The sequence below is a fragment of the Lissotriton vulgaris genome, chromosome 11 (assembly GCF_964263255.1).
Source record: "Lissotriton vulgaris chromosome 11, aLisVul1.2, whole genome shotgun sequence".
NCBI lineage: Eukaryota > Metazoa > Chordata > Amphibia > Caudata > Salamandridae > Lissotriton > Lissotriton vulgaris.
In genome coordinates, this window is record NC_141699.1 from 131,811,998 (window position 1) to 131,834,382 (window position 22,385).

At 45.2% G+C, this 22,385-nt stretch overlaps 1 protein-coding gene across 2 annotated transcripts in view; it reads left to right on the forward strand.

The window, feature by feature from the left end:
- CCDC92 (coiled-coil domain containing 92) overlaps positions 1-22,385 on the forward strand; it is a 343,506-nt gene that overhangs the window by 219,337 nt on the left and 101,784 nt on the right. For both annotated transcript variants that reach the window (XM_086942899.1, XM_086942900.1), the window contains exon 2: positions 4,900-5,046. In XM_086942899.1, the coding sequence (XP_086799025.1) occupies positions 4,917-5,046 (130 nt within the window). In that variant the 5' untranslated portion in view covers positions 4,900-4,916. The remainder of the gene's footprint in view (positions 1-4,899; positions 5,047-22,385) is intronic.

A 22,385-nucleotide genomic window follows, 5' to 3' on the forward strand; every position in this document is an offset into this window, starting at 1 on the left:
GCCAGGGACAGACTAATTTGCATGTAGCCAGGTTCTGAGCTGGGATGGTGCAGTGAGCTAAAAAACGGTGATGGATCAAGCCCTGATCTGTTGACTGGGTAGGAGTGTTCTGCTTAATTCAGATACTCTGTCCATCACCACCCCCCTTTTCTGAATCACTGTGCGTCTGAGCGTCAACAGCTTGGTTTCCAAACCTATATCAATCACAAGGGGCACCAGACAGGGCTGCCCCCTGTCATCATTTTTGTTTGCGATAGCCACAGAGACATTGACGGCCCGCATACGACAACACCTCACAAATAGGGGGATAGGGTTCACAGCGAGGGGGCTCACTGTGTCAATGTACGCAGACGACATTACATTGTACATGACGGATCCGAAGGATAATTTTGCGCCCATGACACGAGAACTAGTGAGGTATGGTTGCTTGTCCGGCGAGGTGATCAACTGGAGCAAATCCGTAATCATCCTACTCACGCCTGAGACTCAGGCATTCGGCACTCACTATCCGATAGCATGGACAACCGGCCCAACCCAATATCTGTGCATTTGGATAAGTGGCAATCTGCAAGAAATCTGGACGGCAAACTATGGCAGGGTTGAAGACTGGATAGAGGACAGAATGAAGAGGTGGAAAATGCTTCCCCTCTCCCTAGCCGGCCGCATAGCTGTGTCAAAAATGATTGTCCTACCCAAATTACTGTACCTATATGTTAATGTGCCCGTTCCCCATACAATGCAATTCTTCAAGCGCCTCCGATCACTCATGATTGAGCTGGTGTGGGCGGGGGGACAACCAAGGATATCCTGGGCGGTCTTAATTCTGCCGGAGGCACAGGGCAGATTGGCTGTCCCTGAATTTGCTCTTTATGCTTACAGTGCCCAAACACAGTTTTTACACTTTTGGGCGCACCCTACACCTTTCCAGCTGCACATGACAATTGAAATTCACAGGGCAGTGCTTCTTCCACTGACCGCAGCACTTTACCAATCTTACAGACGATGAAGTAGACATAGTGGAAACCATGCAAAGGGCATGGGGGGCTCTATGTATACGTGCACACATGGACATACACTATGCTCCCTCCATGCCGTTATTGAATAACCCACTGCTACCCCCACTAAAGGAGGCCAAGTCACAGGAGCGTGCACACATACACAAAATCCAGATAGGCCAAGATCTCTACCCAGGAGATAATTTCCTAACGCTGCAACAAATGTGTGGCCCTACACCGCCCTCAGCGCTTGACACGCTGCTATACTACCAGCATGTAGGAGTAAATTTAAAGCATTTCCAAATCCGCCCGACACTCGAAAACATACTAACTGTGGAATCGGGCCAGAAACTCATCTCTCGTATTTACACCATTACACAAAAAGACTTTCCCGTCATTGTACCAACATCACGCTGGGCTTGTGGTGGGGACCATGGGGAGAGTATCACAGATGAGCAGTGGGAATTCGGATGTAGGCAGTTAGAGCAACTGTCTCCTAACTATTGCCTCAGGCTCACCCACTTCAAATATCTCCACCACCTCTACCACACTCCCATACAACTACATAGTACGTTCAGACGACAGATGCTGGTGGTGCGGGGTCCCCCTAGCGACCTTCCTACATTTGGTCTGGCAGTGTCCACCCATAGCAAACTTCTGGCTAAAAATACCGCATCACATCAAAAACATAACCGGGCAAGAGCTGCCTTGCACCCCATTGGTGGCACTGTTGGGAGTTATTTCAGGGTTGCTACCGAAGTCTAGGACGCTTCCAGCAATGCTGTTGTTCTTAGCCAAGAGACAGGTGACCTGCATTGGGGTGCCGCTGCCACCCTCCCCCCAACCCCAAACAACAAAAGAGTGGGTCAAGAATGTGGCATACTGTAGGACACAATTTGCGTCCTACTGGGAACTTCTGCCGACAAAGTCTCGCCCACAAGACATTTGGGATCCATTCGTAAGTTGGCTGAGTTCTGCCGCTGCAGATGACCCTTGATACAATTGCTTTTGGGTTGTGTCCCCCTGACTGGCACTTGGGCAATAATTGGGAGTATAATGTTGTATCGGGCAGAAGTATCGGTAGAGACCTATATGTCAAATGTTAAAGGAGCTATTGTTTAATAGATTTCTACCTCCGGAGATGCAGATGCATTTTTATGTTACATCACAGTATCTCTGTATCCCGTACTGGCCGGCTGGCCCGCCAGTTCTTAATGTACTGCATTTTGTGTTATTGTTTGTTTATGTCATACGAAATGCCAATACATTTTTTTTTTAAATAAATAAAAAAAAACGTGGTGGAAGAAAGGGTGCTGGTTGTTGGTATCTGGAGTTGTGAGAGGTTATGCCAAGGGGTGGAGAAGGTAGGGAGGAAGGGGAGATGAATAGGCCAACTGAAGAGATGAAAAGAGGGTGGCAGCAACAATCGTTTTGGAAGATAATGGTTTCAGGGAGTTTGGAGGGGAACGGTGCGGGGATGGTCTTTGGGGTGGGGGATGTTCAAGGTCTGATATTGGCGGGGAGATATGGTTACATTGGTAGACAAACAAAACCTAATTTTGGGCATTTCATTATGCTGTCCTAGGAAACAAATTCTGTACACAGGTGATACATGAATTGTGGGTTGCTGTAGGTGAAATGAAGCCTAATTATGTTCTTCCTGTTATTTAACAACACGTTTCAAGAGAGGACAGCATTATTCTTGTCAAATTTTATGCAGTATGTTTAATTCTATAAAGGGCAAACAAATTTAATTCTACCCTATTGTTTTGCAATATTGTTCTTCCTGAATGTATTCGCTGTATATATTATGCAAATATCATCTTATAACCAGGGCTACTGGATTTATGTGGTAGGGGAGGACATGATTATGAAGCAGGGTTAACTAAATTATGCGGCAAGAAAAGGCAAATTATTATTATTATGCTGCACATTTTGTGGCAATATTACTTCATTCGTTTTTCAGTTTTACAATTATTACTCTCTGGGAATATTTAACCCCCTTAATTATTAGCTTCAAATCTAAATACAGCAATCAATAAACGAAAGCTGACCAGTTCATCTTTACAAAGTTCCTTCTGATGCGCACCAACACGTGCGGTAGCGGTTTTAGATAGTTTTCATACATTTGAGTTAGAATTATACATTTTAATTTCTGTTGCTTATTGTATATGATCTTTCTTATCTTGCACCTCTCTGCAGCTCCGTCAGTAAACTGTGTGCTCTGTGTAGAAAACAACCGAAATAAAAAACAATAATTCTAAAAAAAAAGATTTCCCTTGCCTAAAATTTAGCATCCAAATTCGATTCACATTGCAACTTTCTCTTAACATAATTTCTTTCATTGACTGTAGGACTTTGCCCAAAAACTCTAAAGTGCCCAGCCACAAACTGCTTATTTTTCTCTCTTCTTTCCTATATGGCGAGGAAAGTGTGAGGGATCAGTGGTGAAGAACTATTTAATCAACTGAATTGGTCAAATGCTAGGAAGAACACTGTGGCTCCCCGTTTCTTTGTAGGGATGTCCCGGCATGATTCTCAAAGGTATTTGTATCTGTAAGAGTTACATGTGCAAAAACCCTTGTTTATGACTGCCAAAAAGTTTTTTGAATTCAAGAAAAGTTGATTTTAAAATGGAGTTGCTCACTGAAAGGTTTTAACGCGAGTACATTTACAAAGTAGAGTGGGCTTTAACGGACTGACATTTCTTCTTAAGAATGTGCATAACCACAAGTTTGTGGGCATTCATAAACACCTCTCCAACCTCTTTAGGACAAGGTAAATAAAGACCCTCCAAAACCGTGCGCCATAGGGCATTGGGCTTTTTGATTGGAAAGTATTTTCCCCATACTGAAAAAAAAGAAAAATAGTTAGGAAAATATCTGTACTTGTGTAGATGACGATGTTTTTTTCATGCAAACATGTCTGGTTGTATGTTTTGTGTATATGCAAAAATGGAAGTCCAAGGAGTACACCTAGACACTTGCAAGTGCTAAAAGTTTCCAGCATAACCTGGAATTATTTTGGAAATTCCGAAAATGAGTATATCAACACACATGTAAGGATGTACTAATTTCTCTGTGAATTAGGGCCCCCGATTTTTAAAAGTACCAAGTTCTGAACTCACTTTTTGAAAACATGTTGCTTAGCTAGATGGTTGAAAAATAATTCAAGGTTCTCTTGTATGTCAATTAACCATGATTTGTAGCTCTTTGTTTCTTCCTAAATCTCATTAGGCCTAGGAATGTTGTCTCAGCATAAGTCACTGAGATCTTTTAATTGATCAGTGGTAAGCAGTGATATCCAGTGTAGATCCTGGATGGCCCAGTCAGTGGCCATTCTTCAGGACATCTATTGACAATGCAGATGATTTCTATGCAGCATCATTGTGGGTGGATTTATCTTGCATGACTATCCTCAATGTGTGACAAGGTTCTGGCCCTTCTGGAACTATGTAGAATACTCTGTACAACAGGATATTTTTGATGTTCAAAGCCGAAATCAAAGTTTGATGAGTAGGTATTTGAAAATGTTATATATATAAAACGTAAACATCAGGCTAATATTTGAAATTTCTTCACAGCCTCAAAATTATTGATAAGGCAATTTCAGCCTCATGTTAATAGCTCAAATGTGTCTAGTTCGTGCCTCCAAGTATAGATAGGACAACCCGTATTTAGCTCAGTTTAGCAAATTACAACTAACCAAATGGCCTTTTGTTGTAAGAAATGTATTTTCTCATTGCATAAGCAATCGATTGATTTTTTTTTGTTTGTTAGCATTTATTCTAAAGCTGAACATATATTTTGAAAACATCAAAATGTTTGGCATAGTAAAGTGCTGTACTGCTGCCTCTGCCTTCAGTGTAATTGATGTGTATCTCTTTATTGTCTTTAAATACTAGATTAGGTGGATGAGATCATGGCAGCCTCAAATCTGGAAAATCGTTTACACAGCGCACAGAAAAACTTGTTGTTTCTCCAGCAGGAACACGCCAACACACTGAAAGGCTTGCACACTGAGATCCGACGACTTCAACAGCACTGTACAGGTACTGTGGAAAAATATATAAAATATTGATAGTACAGCAATGCCTGAAGATGTGACACACCACCGCATCATCTGTAATTCTCTCTCCTGCACTTATGTTTGTGAGAATTGCTACATATTAAGTATTGTAAGCAGTATTGAGTTATTGGACAGAATTGCCTCTGCATGACAATTTATACTTAAAAGAAAAGAGTGTGTGCACCAGGTACTAACCTATCTATGTACATATGCTTGTTCTGCTTCAGAAGATGATCTGCCTGTAAAGTTTTCGCAACAGTTTGAAGGCTGCCGGGAGTATGATCTTTAGCACCTTCAGACCTTGTTTATTTTAAGTGAATAGCCGCTCCTTGGACAAGTTTTGCATAGAGTATATACTGTGCTTAGTAGATAATTTTTATTACTCCATGGTATATTTCTCATGAGAGTCTCACTGTCTGCAAATAGTGAGGTACAGAGTAAACTCTCTCTTTAGAGTAAACACTGTTAACAGTACCCACTTTTCTACTCATATCTACTTAATTTCTCAATGTAGGTTTAGTGACTGTCAGATGTTTGATACCGGTAAAGAGTGTCCATAGTAGGGCATTAGTTATGTAACAGGGCTTGAATATCTGAAGGAACTTGATTGTCCCTTATCAGCTGTATACAGATAGATCACTTTGTGCAGGACAGGTTACCCTTTCATCTGTGGCTCATAGTCAACATGAACTCTACTACCCTTGAAGTGTATGTTATAGGTTCAATGTTGCAAAGAACACAGGCTTGTTTTACCTATGGGGGCTGTTTGTATGATATCAGTAAAGACTCTTCATAATATTTTGAGCTATTTTGCACTTACTTTCATAGCTGTAATGGTATACCCATTTAAAGAGCAATGCGTACGAAAAAAAGCTTAGATGATGTAATCAGTGATGACATTTGACTTGTCATTGGTGATGTCATAAATGCTGTCATAGAACATGTAATGGGTGATGTCACTTGTGAGGTCATAAGTAGTGCATGACGGAGGCGCAGAGTAATAGCTCTGAATTTATAAGTTTTTTTAGTTTAAAACAGAAACTGCTCTGTCCCGGGACATAGCTACTGAGCCAACCCTGGGGATGGTGTCCCCAGGGGCCATTAATGGCTCATGGAGGTGGGGGGGAGCTGCGTTGCCCCCCTTCCTTTAAGTAATTTGCCCTGGAGATGGCCTCCTCTGGGCCTTTGATGGCTCGGGGGGCCATCCCTCCCATTGTATTAGTTTGAGAGGAGGAACAAAGAGATATCATAGCTTCACCCTGTAGGTGGAATTAGAGGATCAGTTGTATTACAGGCTCAAAATTCAGACAGCTATTTGACGTGTTGTGAGAAACATCTTGAAGAATAACGATTCCCATTGATGTGCCGAAATCTGAATGAATTTCACTAAAAGAGTTGCACATCTAATACTTGAAAGCACGTCTGGCTAATTAAATTATTCACAATAGGGTTAGATTCCATTCAAGTTGTGCATCATAGGACTAATTGAATCATAAGATAGATTGTGAGTGCAAATTGGGCTCATAAATGCTTCTGTATCGGTATGGCCAAATGAGTCAATTATTAGGAGTCTTGAATGCACATGAGGAAGTGGGGATTTCATTTGGTGATGTGCAGCTACCGAAGTGGGGTTAGAGATTTCTCTTTTGACATTGATTTTATTTCTTATTTATTATACTGTGGTACTTTCTGTTATCACAGAAATGGGTTTCAGCTCATTTGATTGAGATTACTGCTACGCATGAGGTAAGTGTGCATTTGCATTGCCCTATAGCATTGCTATGCTATCAGAGGCGCTTACCAAACTCCTTGGCTAATACAGAGCGTCAAACACTCCTGCCCAGTAGACCCCCAGAGGCCACCTACCCTGCAGCGAAGAAAGACAGCAACAGCCATAGCAGTGACCCAGAACTGCGAAACTCAATGAGGAGGAACTCCGAGGATAATTAATATTCATTCACACACACTGTACAGTATGTGTCAGAGCCACTCACAGTGACCAGCAGCATAGAAGATTGCATGGAGCAAGTAGTATGTCATTTATTTTCTGGAATGTCAGTATGAAACAAAATACATTGGTAGCATTATCTGCAGATCAAAAATATTGTAGAGCATGTTTGGCCAATAAAAAATAGGGATAAAACTGGTTCAATAGCAAAACATTTTCAAATAGAACATTCAGAAAGCCTGTGGTTGCTCACTTATGTAATAGACCAGACCACGTAATATGAGCAGGAAGAAATTAGAAAAAAAAAGTTACTTAAAATCCAGGTATATAATATATTCAATTCAACTGAAGGAGATTTATTAAGCCCAGGGCTACCCGATTGGCTTCCCAGCGTTGGGTAGGTTAGGCTTGGATATGAAGTCCTAATCAGTAGGTTTTCAGTTGTTTTCTAAAGCAGAGAAGGTTGTTATTTGATCTGAAAGTGAGAAACAAAGCATTCCAGAGCTTAGGGGCAAGGAAGGCAAAGGAACTTACCACATATCTAGCCTTTTTAAACCCTAGAGATGCAGAGCTGGTGCAGGCTGGTTGATCTGAGTGCTTTGCCAGTGCAAAGAGGTGAGTGCAGAAGAGGCAGACTGAGACTTGGCGATACCCAAGAGGAACCAGCTGTGGCGTTTTGAATTACATTAATTCTTTTAATGACTGAAAGTTGACTCCCTAAAGGAAGAGAAGCGAAGGCGGCAATGAATCGGGCTGTAAACCACCCCTCTCCGAACTGCAACAGGTAGGTATCTAAGTTTCTATCTGAGTGCTCGCAGTAGACCAAAACAGCTGGAGGATAACTTTCTGGCCTGGGCACCCATAGTAAGCCTACTGTAAAGTGTGACACCCAGGCTGTTTACTTCCGCCATAGGGGAAGGGCGATTACCCAAAGAGGAAGGCCAGCTAAGCTCTTCCGTCGCATGGTTTCTGTGCTGCATCCCAGTCTGAATCTAGTTTGAATAGGATACACAATATATGCATGTACAGTGACTGCACTTGGACATAATCCGGATGACAAATTATATGCACATTTAGATTTAAATTTAATTACACATTGTGAAGAACTGTGCTATTGTTGCCATTTAAAAATATGACCAGAGTTTTTGTGAAAGACATTGAAGAATAGGAGTTGAAATAGGTAAAATTAAGCACTTGAGGGTTAAACCTAAAACAAATTTGTTAGAAAGTGAAAAAGTATCTATAGCATCAAAGGATCCATAAATATATACATTTCTATAAAGACAATCTCGTGCTGAGAACAGTGTTGTCTTTTATTCCTAAGATTTTGTGGAACTAACTTGCCCTTTTTCAACAAAGGCCTCACGTTTTCTCAGTTGAAACGCTACACATCTTGGATGTTTCAGGACTGTTTAGGGAAAATTATTACTTTTCAGGAAGCAGATTCTTTTTATCATCTGTGGTGGATTTATCCCAGGTAACAAAGCTGTGGAATTTACTGTTGCTAGATAATGGCCTTGGAAACTTATAGCACAAGAGGAGTACACAAATTGAAAAGTGGCGCACACCTTGTTTTGCCTGAATATATCAAAACTCAAAACAACTGTAACACGATTTATGCCTGTTGCACCAGGCCAGGGAAGCTGCATGTATCCGTTAGTGTTATTGCAATGTGTTTCAAGTAAGTGTGTAGCCGAATCCCAATGCGTACTGCAAAATGTATTTAACTTTCAATTTTGATCTTGTATATAAATAAAATTAATTGAAAAACACTAAATAAATGTTTCGAAGAAACAATTTTCATTTTCATCTGTTATGCCATTCTTCAACTATTCATGCATATAGCAAAGCAATATACATTTCAACAAAAAGATACTCATAACGTAATATTTCAAAGTCAAAGTCAAAAAGTTTTATTTGTACTGGTACTCAACCGAGGACCACAAATATATCTCAACATATACATAATTAAAAAGTTTTTCAATTTCTCAATACAAGGATAAAAACAGTTTCAAGAATTTGTACAGGTTATAACAGATGAATTCATTCGGGGGTTGTTTACACAGACTAATAAGGTCTCTCACCGACAGAATTCTACTGGAGCGATAAATGGGCTCAAGAAATCTTGTGCGGGCTAACGTTACGTTCTGGTTCGGGCATATTAATAATAAGTGCTCCAGAGTCTGGTCGCCGCCTGCGCACAAAGTACATAAAGGTGATCCTCCCGGAAGCCATCTTGAAGTGTATGAGAGTACGGGAAGGATGCCCAGTCGAAGCATGGCAATTGTTCTCCTTGCACCGTGGGTCAAGGTTAAACCGATGTAAGAGCGGCGTTGTTTGTATTCTAATGTGTCGACAAAAGGTTTATAAGTGAGTAGTTTATCACAGTGTTTGGAGTCCATCTCGAAACTTATTTTTGGGGTGAAGCATTTTAAAAACAGTTTTAATTGTGCTGGTGACCAGGATAGCAACATTTCAGTGTCAATATTAGCAATACGGAATGCCTCGGTCATATTTTCTTGGAAAATCTGCTTTTTCATATCGGACTCAAAGGTTTCTTTTTTCAGCAGTGACCTTAGTGTATTCTCTTTTGCGTGCAGTAGTTGGTATGCCCACCTAATGACATTTGCAATAGCTACAGCGTATGAACTGGTAACAGATAATTCCAGTCTTAGTGCTTGGACTGGGACTGCGTCTGATAGTTTCAAAATTTTCCTCAATACCTTTCCCTCTTTGCGGTCCATGAAAACCCATTGTTTAATAGGTATGTACTCCGTAGCGTAGGATAATACAGGTGGTATTTTTGATTTATAGACGTTTATTAGAGAGGAGAAATGTCTATTTCCTGTTGCGCTATAGAGTTTCTGGAGGGCTGCAGTGTGTATATCAGTTTTCCTTTGAAGGTTATTTATCTGCTTTGCATTGGTAAGATTTTTGGAGAGGGTCCTGCCAAGGTAGGGATAATCCGACACCTCTTCTAATTTTTCTCCTCCTAAGTTCCAAAGAAATCTTGCGCTTTGTTTCCTCCCAGAGAAAGCAAGCACTTTTGTTTTTTTAATGTTTGGAACTAAAAAGTTCTCTTTGGAGTAATTGTACAGCAGATCCAGAGATGTTTGTAATCCGAAGGGGGTGAGGTCCAATAGTACGATGTCGTCCGCGTATAGCAATGCATTAATTTTTTGATTTGCTATTTTCGGAGGTAGGTTGGAACCTGATTGGAGAAAATTACACAGGTCACTTAAGTAGAGCGAAAAAAGGATTGGGGCTAAAAGGCACCCTTGCTTTAGTCCATTTTCAGTTTTGATTTTTTCTGTATAACCTTTTTCTCCTCCCAATTGAACTTGGCACCAAGTGTTGGTGTGTAGGCTTACAATTGATTGTAGCAGCTGTTCCTGTATACCAAGCTTCTTCAGTTTCCTCCACAACGTTGGTCGAATGCTGTAGAGTAGTCTATAAAGGCGGCATAGACAACCTGGCTTTTTTGAGTTACGTATTTATCGAGGATGACCTGGATAACTGCGATGTTGTCTGTTACCGCGTGGTTGGGTCTGAATCCTGCTTGGAACATAGGGATCAGGCCAGATGAGAAGGCCCATTCTTTCAAACGATGAAGAATTTCAGCAGCGAATACTTTGCCCACAGCGTCTATAAGTGCAATTTGGCGGTAATTGCAAGCATTGGTTTTGCTACCCTTTTTGTGGATGGGGATGATTATACTTCCCTGCCAAGAATTTGGCACCTGGCCAGTATCTAAAATATAGTTGAATAGGGGATATAGCAGTCCACTCCATTCCTTGGGGGCAATTTGCAGTGCTTTAATAGGGATTTGGTCAGGGCCAGAAGCACCCGTGGTTCGTGCCTTGCGAATGATTAGTTCGACTGATGATGCTGTTGTTTTGTTTATAGCACTTCTTTCCTTTCCTTTGTAATTATCTTCACAACTTTCAGATAGTGTAGTTGGATTTAACTTATAAAGGTCTAACAGAAAAGCTTCCCAGTCTTTTGGAGGGACCGGAATTGGCTGTAAGTTCTTTTTTGTTCCGGAGAGTTTTCCTATTAAATACCAATATTTGCGTTGGTTGTTATTTTTCGCTGCGATCTGGATGTCGACCCAGTTACGATCCTGTAGAGTTTTTTTATTTCTTTGGTTTTCGCGTCTCAGTTGATTTTTTAGTCTATTTATTTCCTTTTTTAAGAATGGTGTCGGACTCATAAATTGAGCGCGTATATATTTATTTAATTGTTTCTTTATTTCAGTGTTCTTGAAAGTGCGCCTTTTGTTATCATCATTCATCTTTCCAGTTCCAACTACATCCTTTGTTATCATATTTAAGATAAGGTTTCTGAAGTCTTTTATGATGTTTTCAAAATTTTCGATAGGATTTTCAGAAAATATTTTCGTTAAAATTAGAGAATGATCAATCTGAGATGTAATTTTATCGATGGTCGAGGAATTCCAATAAATACGCCTTTTTTCACTGTTTATCACTATATTGCTTTTGTAGTAATTAATGTGGCAAGTTGCAGAGGATTTTGGAAGCCAGTCAGTAGTCAAAAGCATTAGAGCATGATCGCTTTCATGGCCAAACTGATTAAGCAAGTGTGTTACAGAGTCTAGCAAGTCCACGCTGCTGATTATGTAGTCAATAATGGAAGGAGACCCATTACCTCGCCTAGTGTAGTTCGCAGGAATGTTCCGTAGTGCCGTTCACTATTACACCGTTAAGTCTTGTTAATGTTGACAGTAATAGATTCCCTCTTTTATCAGTAAGTATACCGTCTGGAAATTGTGGAGTTATGATGTCCCTGCCTTCTTCAATCAGTTGTTTTGCCCAAGTATTGATGGCTGTGTTCGAGATTTTGCTGTTAAAGTCGCCAACAATTAAGAAGGATGAGTAAGGATGACGTAATATAATTTCCAAAGTATTCTTTATCTGTAGATTCCATTACATTCTTGTGTTGCCCTATGCATTTCGGTACGAAAGTCCCTTCCTCGGGGGTCTGTAGTTGAAAAATAAAATCAAAAAAATGTTTCTGTCAAACCAAACAAAACCTGATATCCAAGTATGGACAATAACCATCATTAGCTTAACACGTCAGCACCTCTCCTATCCATATCCCCTCTACAAGTATCACCATAGTGAACAATACGGTGAATGATAAATCCATTTATGCACACACATCCATGCTGTGTGTTTAGCTAGATTACAACCATCAATTGTCAGTGCTGTTCAACAATCACCTCAAATCATTGAGATGCAACTTGTACACGGGGACTCACTCAAAACATTACCCCAAGGTGTTACCCTAAAAGCATGCCATCATACTCTGTTACTCACAATTTAATTAAATCTTCAGTCCTTATCAACAAGAAAAAGGTCATCTAGTCCTTCTGTGGGTAAACATAGTCATTAGCCAGCTCATAAACACAATTCATGATGTTGATTACGTATGCCACCTCAAAATACCTTGTACAATCCTCACACCATGTTTCCAACTCTCATCAATTCAACAACACTTTGAAACCTTACTTCACACTCATTCCAAATAGCTGGTGTCGTGATCTACTACACTGAAACACTTGATAAACAAAGAGAGGGGCATATTACCAAGGGGGGCGATAGGCAATTATCGCCGGTTTAGCGGCTGCTAAGTGGCGATAATTCTATCGCTATATTAGCAAGCTGTCGCTAACTGATGTTAGTGACAGCTTTTAGGTGATAGCGAGCGGTTTGGAGCCCGCTTTGTATGTCTTTTTTTTGTAACATCGTTTTTATTGCAGTACCAAAACAATTGCACAGACAACACTTTGATGAATAGCATAGCAATACAGCAGTACGGCACCTAATCATTTCGCTTCTCCTAACATGCTACTCGAGCCTCCAGATAGAAGACCCAGCAACGAGTACAGTGAGTCCATTCTCTGCTTCATTGTCCAATGTCCATTTCCACAAACACAGGAAGACGCGGACTGCTTTTAAGTTTTCGCCCCTCCCCCACCCCCTATCAAGCACCCCCCCAGTCTCCCCAAACACCCCCAACACCCCCCCCCCCCCGTGGCAGCGCTATAGTAGAATCCCAGAGAAAAGTAAGGTCTGGTTTGTGCAGGAGGAATTAAACATTCGCTAAAGGTGTGCTCCTGGTGCGCTAATGGGGTCGTCCGCTTCAGAGTCCGCATCCTCTCCTTCCTCCTCATCATTATCATCCCGGAGCGCCTGCACCATCATTTCCCATGCTGTTGCCCTCTCCATAGCTTTCTCATCGGCAGCCCTCCTAGCCATCTGATATCGTAAAGTGCTTTCACAGGCTGCCCACCTCAGACATTCACCATACCAGCGCTTGTATGTGGGCCCCACTTTCGATTTCCAATTCCTGGTTATTTCCCTCTTCGCCAATATCAGTCCCATGTCTATGAATCTACTGGTCGTCTTATTTTTAGACGTGTGTGGAAACCAGTGCAGCACCCCCACTGCTTTAGTGTATTGTAACTCCCTATCCGTGGCGTTGTTTAAAGCCCTCCCGACCTCCTGCCAGTATTCCCCCAGTGTCGGGCAATCCCAAAGCATGTGTCCCAAGTCCGCCCCTAGTGTACCACACCGAGGACAGGCCGCTTGTTCCACTCCAAAGTACTGCCGTAGTTTCCCTGGCGTGAGGTATGCCCTGTGAATAATATAAAAATGTATGAGTTGGAATCTAGCGTTTCTCGTGCTCTTCCGTGCCCTCCGCAGTAGTTGGCCCCAAGTGGCGTCAGGAATCTCCATCTGGAGGTCCAGTTCCCACTTAGCTTTTAGAGCTGCGAGCGGCTGCAGGGCCTCCCGCAACATTCTGGAATACAAACAGGTCACCGCCTTAAAAGTTCCCGCCGCCATCATCGCGTATTGGCACGCCATGGAGGTCGCGGGTTCCTGCAGTCCCTCTCCCCAGTGGTCTTGCATGGTGCCCGTTACCGCCGCGTGTAGGAGATAGTCACCTCGTGGAAGGTCGAAACGTTCCTGTAGCTCTTGGAACGGAAGCAAAGCACCGTCTTCATACAAATCACCCAACATCTGGACCCCAGCCTCTTCCCAACCCAGCAGTCTCGACCAGTCCCCACCATGAGGCAGGGCTGTGACCATTCCCAACGGGATTTCCGGAGCATACATGCGGCGGATTCCCGCCCGTTTGTGCGTCCGGTTCCAGCAAAGTCGGAACGTCTGCTCTTCCACTGTTAGATCTCTGAGCAATAACTACTGATGTAGCGTGATATACGCAAGCACATGCCGCGGAGTGCCCTCATCTCTAGCGTGCTCCGGGCCTCGATACACCCTCGCGACCTCCTGTGTGAAAGTCTGCAGCTGAGCCGCTAGGTAATAGCACTCAAAATCAGGCACCGCCATGCCTCCCTCATCTTTGGGTCGCAAGAGGGTATCTAGTGCTATTCGCCGCCGACCCGTGCCCCATAGAAACGCTATGATCAGCGATCTCAGGCGTCGAAAGACTGAGCCGGGGATCCATATCGGGAGAGTTCTAAAATAATATAATAACCTAGGCAATGCCACCATCTTAAGCAAGGAGACCCGACCCGCCAATGAGAGTGGGAGAGTGGCCCAGAAATCCATACACCCTTTCAAGGCGTTAATGCACCGAGTGATTTTACCATCCAACATATCTGCTGGGGTGTGGTACACATAGACGCCCAGGTAGTGCAGGCAATGAGGCTCCCACCGGAGCTCTTGTGCCGTGAGGGGGCATGGCTCTCCCCGTCTCAGCGGGTACAGGCAAGACTTGGTCCAATTGACCTTCAGGCCCGACATCCGCCCGAATAGTTCTAGCAAACGTCTCGCACCCAGCAATTCCCCCTCCGCATCGGCCAAAAACATCAACAAGTCGTCCGCATACAACGAGATGACATGTGGTCTGGCCCTGTAGACCAACCCCTTATAATAACGGCCGGACCTGGCTTCCGCTGCAAAAGGCTCCATTGCCAACGTGAACAAAAGGGGGGAAAGTGAGCACCCCTGCCTAGTGCCGCGTCGCACCGGATACTGCCTCGAGATCAGTGAACCCACTCTAACTCTAGCCGTGGCTTCAGTATATAGGACTTTGGTCCAGTTGATATAGCCCTCCCCTACTCCGAAACGCCCCATCACTTCGTACAGATATTCCCATTCAAGGCTATCGAAGGCTTTCTCAATATCTATGGAGAGCACGAAAGGAATAGCCCCCTTCGGCAACCGAGCTCCCAGCAGCCTAGTCAACCTACGTATATTGTGGGTGGTGTTCCGCGTTGGGATGAAGCCGCACTGATCTTTATGGATCAAGCCTGTCATGTGAGTCAACAATCTATTTGCCAGGATTTTGCTCAGTATCTTGTAATCCGTCGTGAGCATAGATAATGGGGGGTAAGATGAGTGGACGTCACTAGCTCTACCAGGTTTCAACAACGGGATCATAACATTGACCGCGGGAGTCTACCTCGCGACTGTGCCTCGTTATAAACCAGTTGCAGTTGCGGGGCCAAGTACTCCAAATATTTGCTATAGAACTCGATCGGCAGACCGTCAAGCCCTGGGGTTTTATTCCTGGCCATCTGCTTCACTGCACACCCTATCTCTCCGACCGTTATAGGCCGACCCAGCTCCTCTGCCTCCGATTGCTCTAGCTGTGGTAACTGCAACCCTCCAAGGAAGCTGTCCAATTCCTCCGCCCCGCCCGTCAGCCCGCTCTCATACAGACCCTCATAATACGCTCTGAACCTATCCAGGATCCCGGCTTGGGTGTGGCAAAGCCTGCCCCCCTCCTCCTGAACAGACATGATTGGAGCACCCCACCTGATCGGATTGGCAAGCCACGCCAGCATCGTCCCCGCCTTATCACCCTCCGCATGCGTTCTCGTCAGATAGACCTTGTGGTCGAAACTACGCAACCGTTCTAGCTCCACCGCCATTGCTTCTCTGGCGTCACTAACCCCCTCTTGGAGCTCAGGATGGTTCGGGCGCTCTCTCTCCTTCTCCCTCAGCCGCCGCTCTATCAAGGTCATCCAACAAAGTCTTACGAGCACCTGCAACGCTCCCAATACAGTGACCTCTGACCACCACCTTAAACGCAATCCACTCCACAGCACTAGTGGAGGCGGAGCCACTGTTCTCTTCAAAATAGCGTGTCACTCGCTCCCCCAAGGCCTCCCTAAAAAGCAGATCATCCAGGGTATCAGGTTGTTGCCGCCATGTTGGGACACAATTAATTTCCACCATCCAGTTCAGGGACAACAACAGAGGGTTGTGGTCCGACAATGTGCGGGCCAGATACTCCGCGCTTCCCACTGCCGAAAGCACATGCGAAGAGCACAGAAACACATCCAACCTAACATGCAGGTCATGTAAAGTAGAGTGGAAGGAGTAATCTCTCGTGGTAGGGTGTAGTGTCCTCCAAGCATCTCCCAGGTCCCAACTCTCCTGCCAATCTAATCTACGTTTCGCTATTCTGTGTATTGGGGAAGAGTGCAATGGGGGATGGGATCTATCCAAAACAGTATCCACCACCGAATTGAAATCCCCTCCCATAACCATCGGCCCTGCCAAGTAACTCGCCAGTTTGCCCGAAAGCGCTGTCAGGAAGGCGGGCAAATCTACATTCGGAGCATACACACTACAAAGAGACACTGTTCGGCCCCTAAGTCTCCCCTCCACAGTCACAAATCTACCCTCTGGATCCACTACTTTTTTAGTGACCTGGAAGGGAACCCCAGCCCGTATCCAAATCAAGGCCCCCCTCGCAAAGGCCGAATATGTCGTGTTAAATAGTTGCCCCCTCCACCTTCTCTGCAGCGCTACTCCCTCCTGCTTGGTGAGGTACGTCTCTTGAAGAAAAGCTATATGCACTCCCCAACGTTTCAGATACGCATGGACCTTGTGTCTAGGCACCATGGTGTGGAGACCGCGCACATTCCAGGTTACACATTTCAGAGCCCCCGTATTCGCCATACCCCCCTGCATCCACAGACAGAACAATAACAGCCGTCGACCATGCGCTCATGCCAACATAATACTGACCCCCCCCTCCCTCTCCAAACAAATGAACCCCACATCCCTCCGAACCCAACCTGAGCATCCCCAACTACTCTCGGTTCCCACCCCCCCAGGACAGGACCCCCCCCAAATGGAAGTGAACCCATCCAAACTGTCACAACTAAATATCCCCTCAAGGAAAGGCACTAATACTCGCAGTCTCCACTGCGATGACCGTAAGGGCCAGTAGGGCGCCGACCGCTGCCGAAGGAGTTCGTCTGCCCGCTTTGTATGTCAGCGATATTTATCGCTAATGACATGCAAAGTGGGCGTACCCAACCAGTTAGCGACTGAAAGCACTCGCTAACGTTGCTATCACCTATTAGCAAGGCGGGCGTAGCGATGGAAATATTCCCGCTATCGCCAAAAACTAACACCTGCTCAGACCAGTTCTTAGCCATGTTATCCAATAGGAGGTGGATAACATGGCTAAGAGCATTTTGTCGCTGATGCGTGAATATCGCTGTATTCTCAGCGATATTCACGCTATCGCCGAAAAAATGATCGCTTCGGAGATAAACGTTGCTAATAACACGTTATCTCAGCGATAATTTCCGGCGATGCTTAGCGATAAAAAAATCGTTGCTAAGCCTGGTTAGCGATAAATATCGCTACTCGTTGGTAATATGCCCCCTAGTTTCCTTGAACACCCAAAGTCTCATGCATTTTATAGTGAGATGCTAGTGTGATTTACAGTAAATTAGCCCTTACATTATCCTTTAAATTACCACGTTAGATGAATTATAAATGCCATCATTTATCTGGATTAAATTGAACAACGTGCTCATTTAGATCCTTATGCCTCATGTTAACTGCTTATTGAAATGTCTCAACATATAATTCTGATGGATACATCTGCCTGTGGCTTCCTCACTTTTTGTATTACCCCTCTGCCAGCATTCCACGGAAATTCTTTTCTTAGCTCTCCCACGTCGACAAGGACGACAATAGTACGGCTTAGCTCGTGACTCCGTATGGCATCACCAGAGCCATAAGAAGACCTCGTCGGCGTGCTGACGTCAGTTCCCTTTTTTCTGCGCTCTCAACGCGTAACTTTTTTTTCTGGGACTCTCCATTTCTCTGTGATTACTTTGTTTCTTCCATCTTCTTTGTGATTTTGTAGGAATATCTACTTTGAAGAAGTCGGGTTTCAAGCCCTGCAGGGAGTGGGGGGCCATATGTCTATTACAGAACCTCACGACGGCTGCCTTTGGTGTCTTTCTTCGGACCACGAGGTTGAAGGGTGTTCGTGCTGTCGAAAGATGAACCCAAAGGCGCTTGAAGGAGCGTGAAGCTAAACTCTTCATGGCATGGGCGAAAAAAGAGAAGAGGGGTCATAAGCACTAAGTCGTCGACCTTGCATACTTCAAAGTCAAAGAAGCATAAGAAGTCAAAGGGAAGACACAATTCACTACGAGATCAGCCTCACCTGTTCAGAGGCGCTGAGAAAAGGACTTTTTCTCTCCGTCGCCTTCTCCTTCAACTCAAGCGATTCGAATCCACTCACCTGCTTCGAGGGGTTTGCCAGTGCCGAGAGGCTTTTCGACACCCAGAGGTTCTCCGTCGCCCAGGGATTGTTTGGCTCCCAGAGAGTCTTCTCCTGTTCCTGCAGCTTTTCCTGGGCAGGCGACGATGTCACCGGCTCCGCAGCCCCAGCCTCCAGTACGGCCTCTGATGGATCCAGACCAAGGGGGTCCCTCCTTTCCCAGGACCAGGAGCGGATCCCACATATTTCCTGAATGCAATGTTTGGCATGCTTGCCGGGGCATCCTACCCTGCCAGTGCACCTTCTGGCCCTGTGGGTCCGCTTGCCTTTAACTTGGGCAACCACCAGCAGTATGTCCAGGCACCCTTCGTGCCTTTTATGCTGACGGCTCCATCTTGGTATTTTCCGGCGCAGAGATTTTCGACTCCAAAACCTCAATCACAGTCTGGTGTCGAATCAGCACCATCTCGGATTCGATCGAATGCCTATTTTGGAAGGTCCTCCTTCGGCGCCATTGTCACCAGCGCCGCCGCCACCGATCCCGAAGCATCGATCCAGGAGGGAAGCACAAAGGCTGCTAGAGGTGGATGAGCACCGGCAGGAGCAAGAGCAAGTGGGGATTCTTGACTCCATAGATGAATTTAAAGGTCTCCATGAGGCTAGTGGCTTAGACACTTCCCCGGAGTGGGAGCTCTCTTCACTAAAGGCTATTTCCTCTCAGGATGTCGCCCCTTATCATGTGGTGATTAGAAAATCGGCTGAGTTGTTGGACCTCCAGTTGCCTTCAGCTGAAGTAAAGTCAAATATTCTGACTGAAGTGCTTTATTGTGCTTCTTCTAGTGAACCTCTACTGCCTTTCAATGAGGCATTGACCGAGCCAATTATGGAGGTGTGGCAGAAGCCCTTGTCTACTCCTGCAGTTTCCAGATCAGTGGCAAGGAGATATAGACCTGCTCCTGGTGATCCAGCTTTTCTTTCTGCCCACCCATCTCCAGAAAGCTTGGTTGTCCAAGCATCTTGCTCCAAGAAATCGTCTGAGTCCTTTCCTCTCACCCCGGGGGTTAAGCAATTGGCCCCTAAACTTCCTTGAGTTCATTTTCTTGAGACTCTTTCAGATTCACAAGCAGCAGTCTGTCAGGTCATTCAGTCGGGTCTGGACACTGCATACTCGGTTGCCCGGGTAATGGGTTCTTCAGTTGCTACGAAAAGACATCCCTGGCTCAGATCTTCAGGTTTTTCATCAGTTGTTTAGGCCATTCTAATGTATCTGCTTTTTGATGGCTCAAGATTGTTTGTTACCTAAGCAGACTCTGCTTTGCAGCATTTTAAAGACAGTAGGGCTACTGCAAGATCTTTGGACCTGCTGTCTCACCCTAGGGGCTATGGCTACAAGAGGTATCAAGGTTTTGGTAAGGCGGCATCCTTTCGAGGCCGTCAGCAGCCTAAGCAACAACAACAGCCGAATCCTCTGTACAGGTCGTACAAGGGAAAAAATAGAATACCGTCTTCGAGGAGCCTCTCAGCAGCAGTCCTCCTCCTCCTCCTCTTCTCCTGTCCCCCCCACTGGTACCACGGAAAAGCGGCACTAGATCCCCCATCTTAGAGCATGCTGGTCCTGTAGGGGGTCAGGTATCCCATTTTCTACACAATTGGAAATTGGGTACCTCATTGGGTTTTAAATCTTGTGGAAAATGGGTACGCCCTCCCTTTTCTAGAGTTTCTACCTCCGTACCCTCCTCACCAGGAGCAGTGTTCAGAGGACCATTTACTGCTCTTACAACAGGAGGTTCTTGTCTTGTTGCAGAAAGGGGCGATAGAGGTGGTTCCAGAGCAGGAAAGGGGTCAGGGATGTTAGTCTTGTTATTTCCTGATTCCCAAAAAGGACGGCCGATTGAGGTCGATCCTGGACATCAGGGTTTTGAATTTTTACCTCCGTAAGAAAAAGTTCAAAATGTTGACCTTGGCTTAGGTTTTTCTGGCAGTACAACAGGAAGACTGGATGGTGTTGATCGATTTGCAGGATGCGTATTTTCATCTTCCCATCCTGAAGTCGCATCAGAAGTATCTCTGGTTTATGGTAGGGTCGCAGCACTACCAGTTTGCAGTCCTTCCATTCGGTCTCACTTCCGCACCATGGTCTTCACGATGGTGATGGCAGTGGTGGCAGCACATCTCAGAAAGTCAGGTGTTCCTGTTTTCTCTTATCTGGACGAATGGCTGCTAAAAGCCAAGTCTCCAGAGAGGGTGATGCACCACTTACATGCAACAACTTGGGTTTCTCAGTAAACATATCTAAATCTCACCTGGTGCCTTCGCAGCGCAGCCTGTTTATAGGAGCAGTACTGGACACTACTGTGGGTTGAGCTTTCCCGCCTCCTCAGAGGATTCTCAACATACAGGAGATGATTTCTTTATTTCATGATGGAGCGGTTGTTCCAGTCCTGAAGGTCCTACGCCTGCTCGGTCTGTTCGCTTCCTGCATACTGTTGGTCAACCATGCATGCTGGCACATGAAGGCACTCCAGTGCTGCCTCCGCAGCCAGTGGTATCAGCACAATGGAGATGTCGGGGAGAAGATCAGAATCTCTAGAGACACTGCAGCAGAGCTGTCTTGGTGGAGTGTGCAGGGCAACCTGTCTCAATGAAAGCCCTTACAGCCTCCTCCACCGGTGGCCATGGTGATCACAGATGCCTCCACTTTAGGGTGGGGTGCTCATCTGGGGGATCTGGAGATCAAAGGTCTTTGGTCTCCAGAGGAGAGGTTGCTTCACATCAACCTTTTGGAATTGCGGGCAATACATTTGGCTCTCAAGGCCTTCCTTCCCTCTCTCCGCGGTTAGTCGGTTCAGGTCCTGACGGACAACACGATGTGGTACATCAACAAACCGGGAGGTGTAGGGTTGTTTCGTCTCTGCAGAGAGGCTCTGCAACTCTGGTCCTGGACTCAGACCCATCAGATTTGTGTGATTGCAAATCATCTGGCAGGTGTGCTGAATGTATGTGCGGACAGTCTCAGTCTGCATTACTCGGCTGATCAAGAGTGGCGTCTTCATCCAGAGGTGGTCCATCACATCTTCAAGATGTGGGGGTTTCCTCAGGTGGACATTTTTGCCATTTGGGAGAATGCACACTGCCTGTCGTTCTGCAGTCTTCAGTATTCGATGCAGGGGGGGTTGGGGGATGCTTTTCAATTGGATTGGAGCTCCCAACTCCGGTACGCGTTTCCTCCCAGTTCTGAGGAAGGTTCTCCAAGACCGGGCCCAAGTCATTATGATCGCCCTGGATTGGCCAAGAAGGGTGTGGTACCCAGATCTGCTTCACCTCCCGTCGCACCCTCTGCTCTGGCTCCCTCTCAGGGCAGACCTCCACTCGCAGTCGCAGGGGCAGGTTCTACACCCCCACCTCAAGGGCCTGCACCTTCATGCCTGGAGATTGAATGGGGCAACCTGAGTTCTTTCTCTCTCCCTCTGATGTGGTGAATGTTATTTTATCATCCAGGAGACACTCCACCAAATCCATTTATTCATCTGGGTGGTCTACGTTTGTGAAATGGTTTGGGGAGAAGTCCAATGATCCTTTGAAGGCCCATTAGTCTGACATTTTGGGATTTTCACTTTCCTTGGGTCAGCAGGGTTGTGCTGTGGCTACAGTAAAGGGATATTTATCGGCTTTTCTCTGTTTACCGGATCAGCCATCTTTATTTAAGTCCCCATTGTTATGCGGTTCATTAAGAGCCTAACCAATAAGTTTCCTCCCACTCCCTTCATTATGCCTCAGTGGGATTTGAATCTTGTTCTTACTTTTCTGAAGGGGTCTCCTTTTGAGCCTCTTCATAGTTGCCT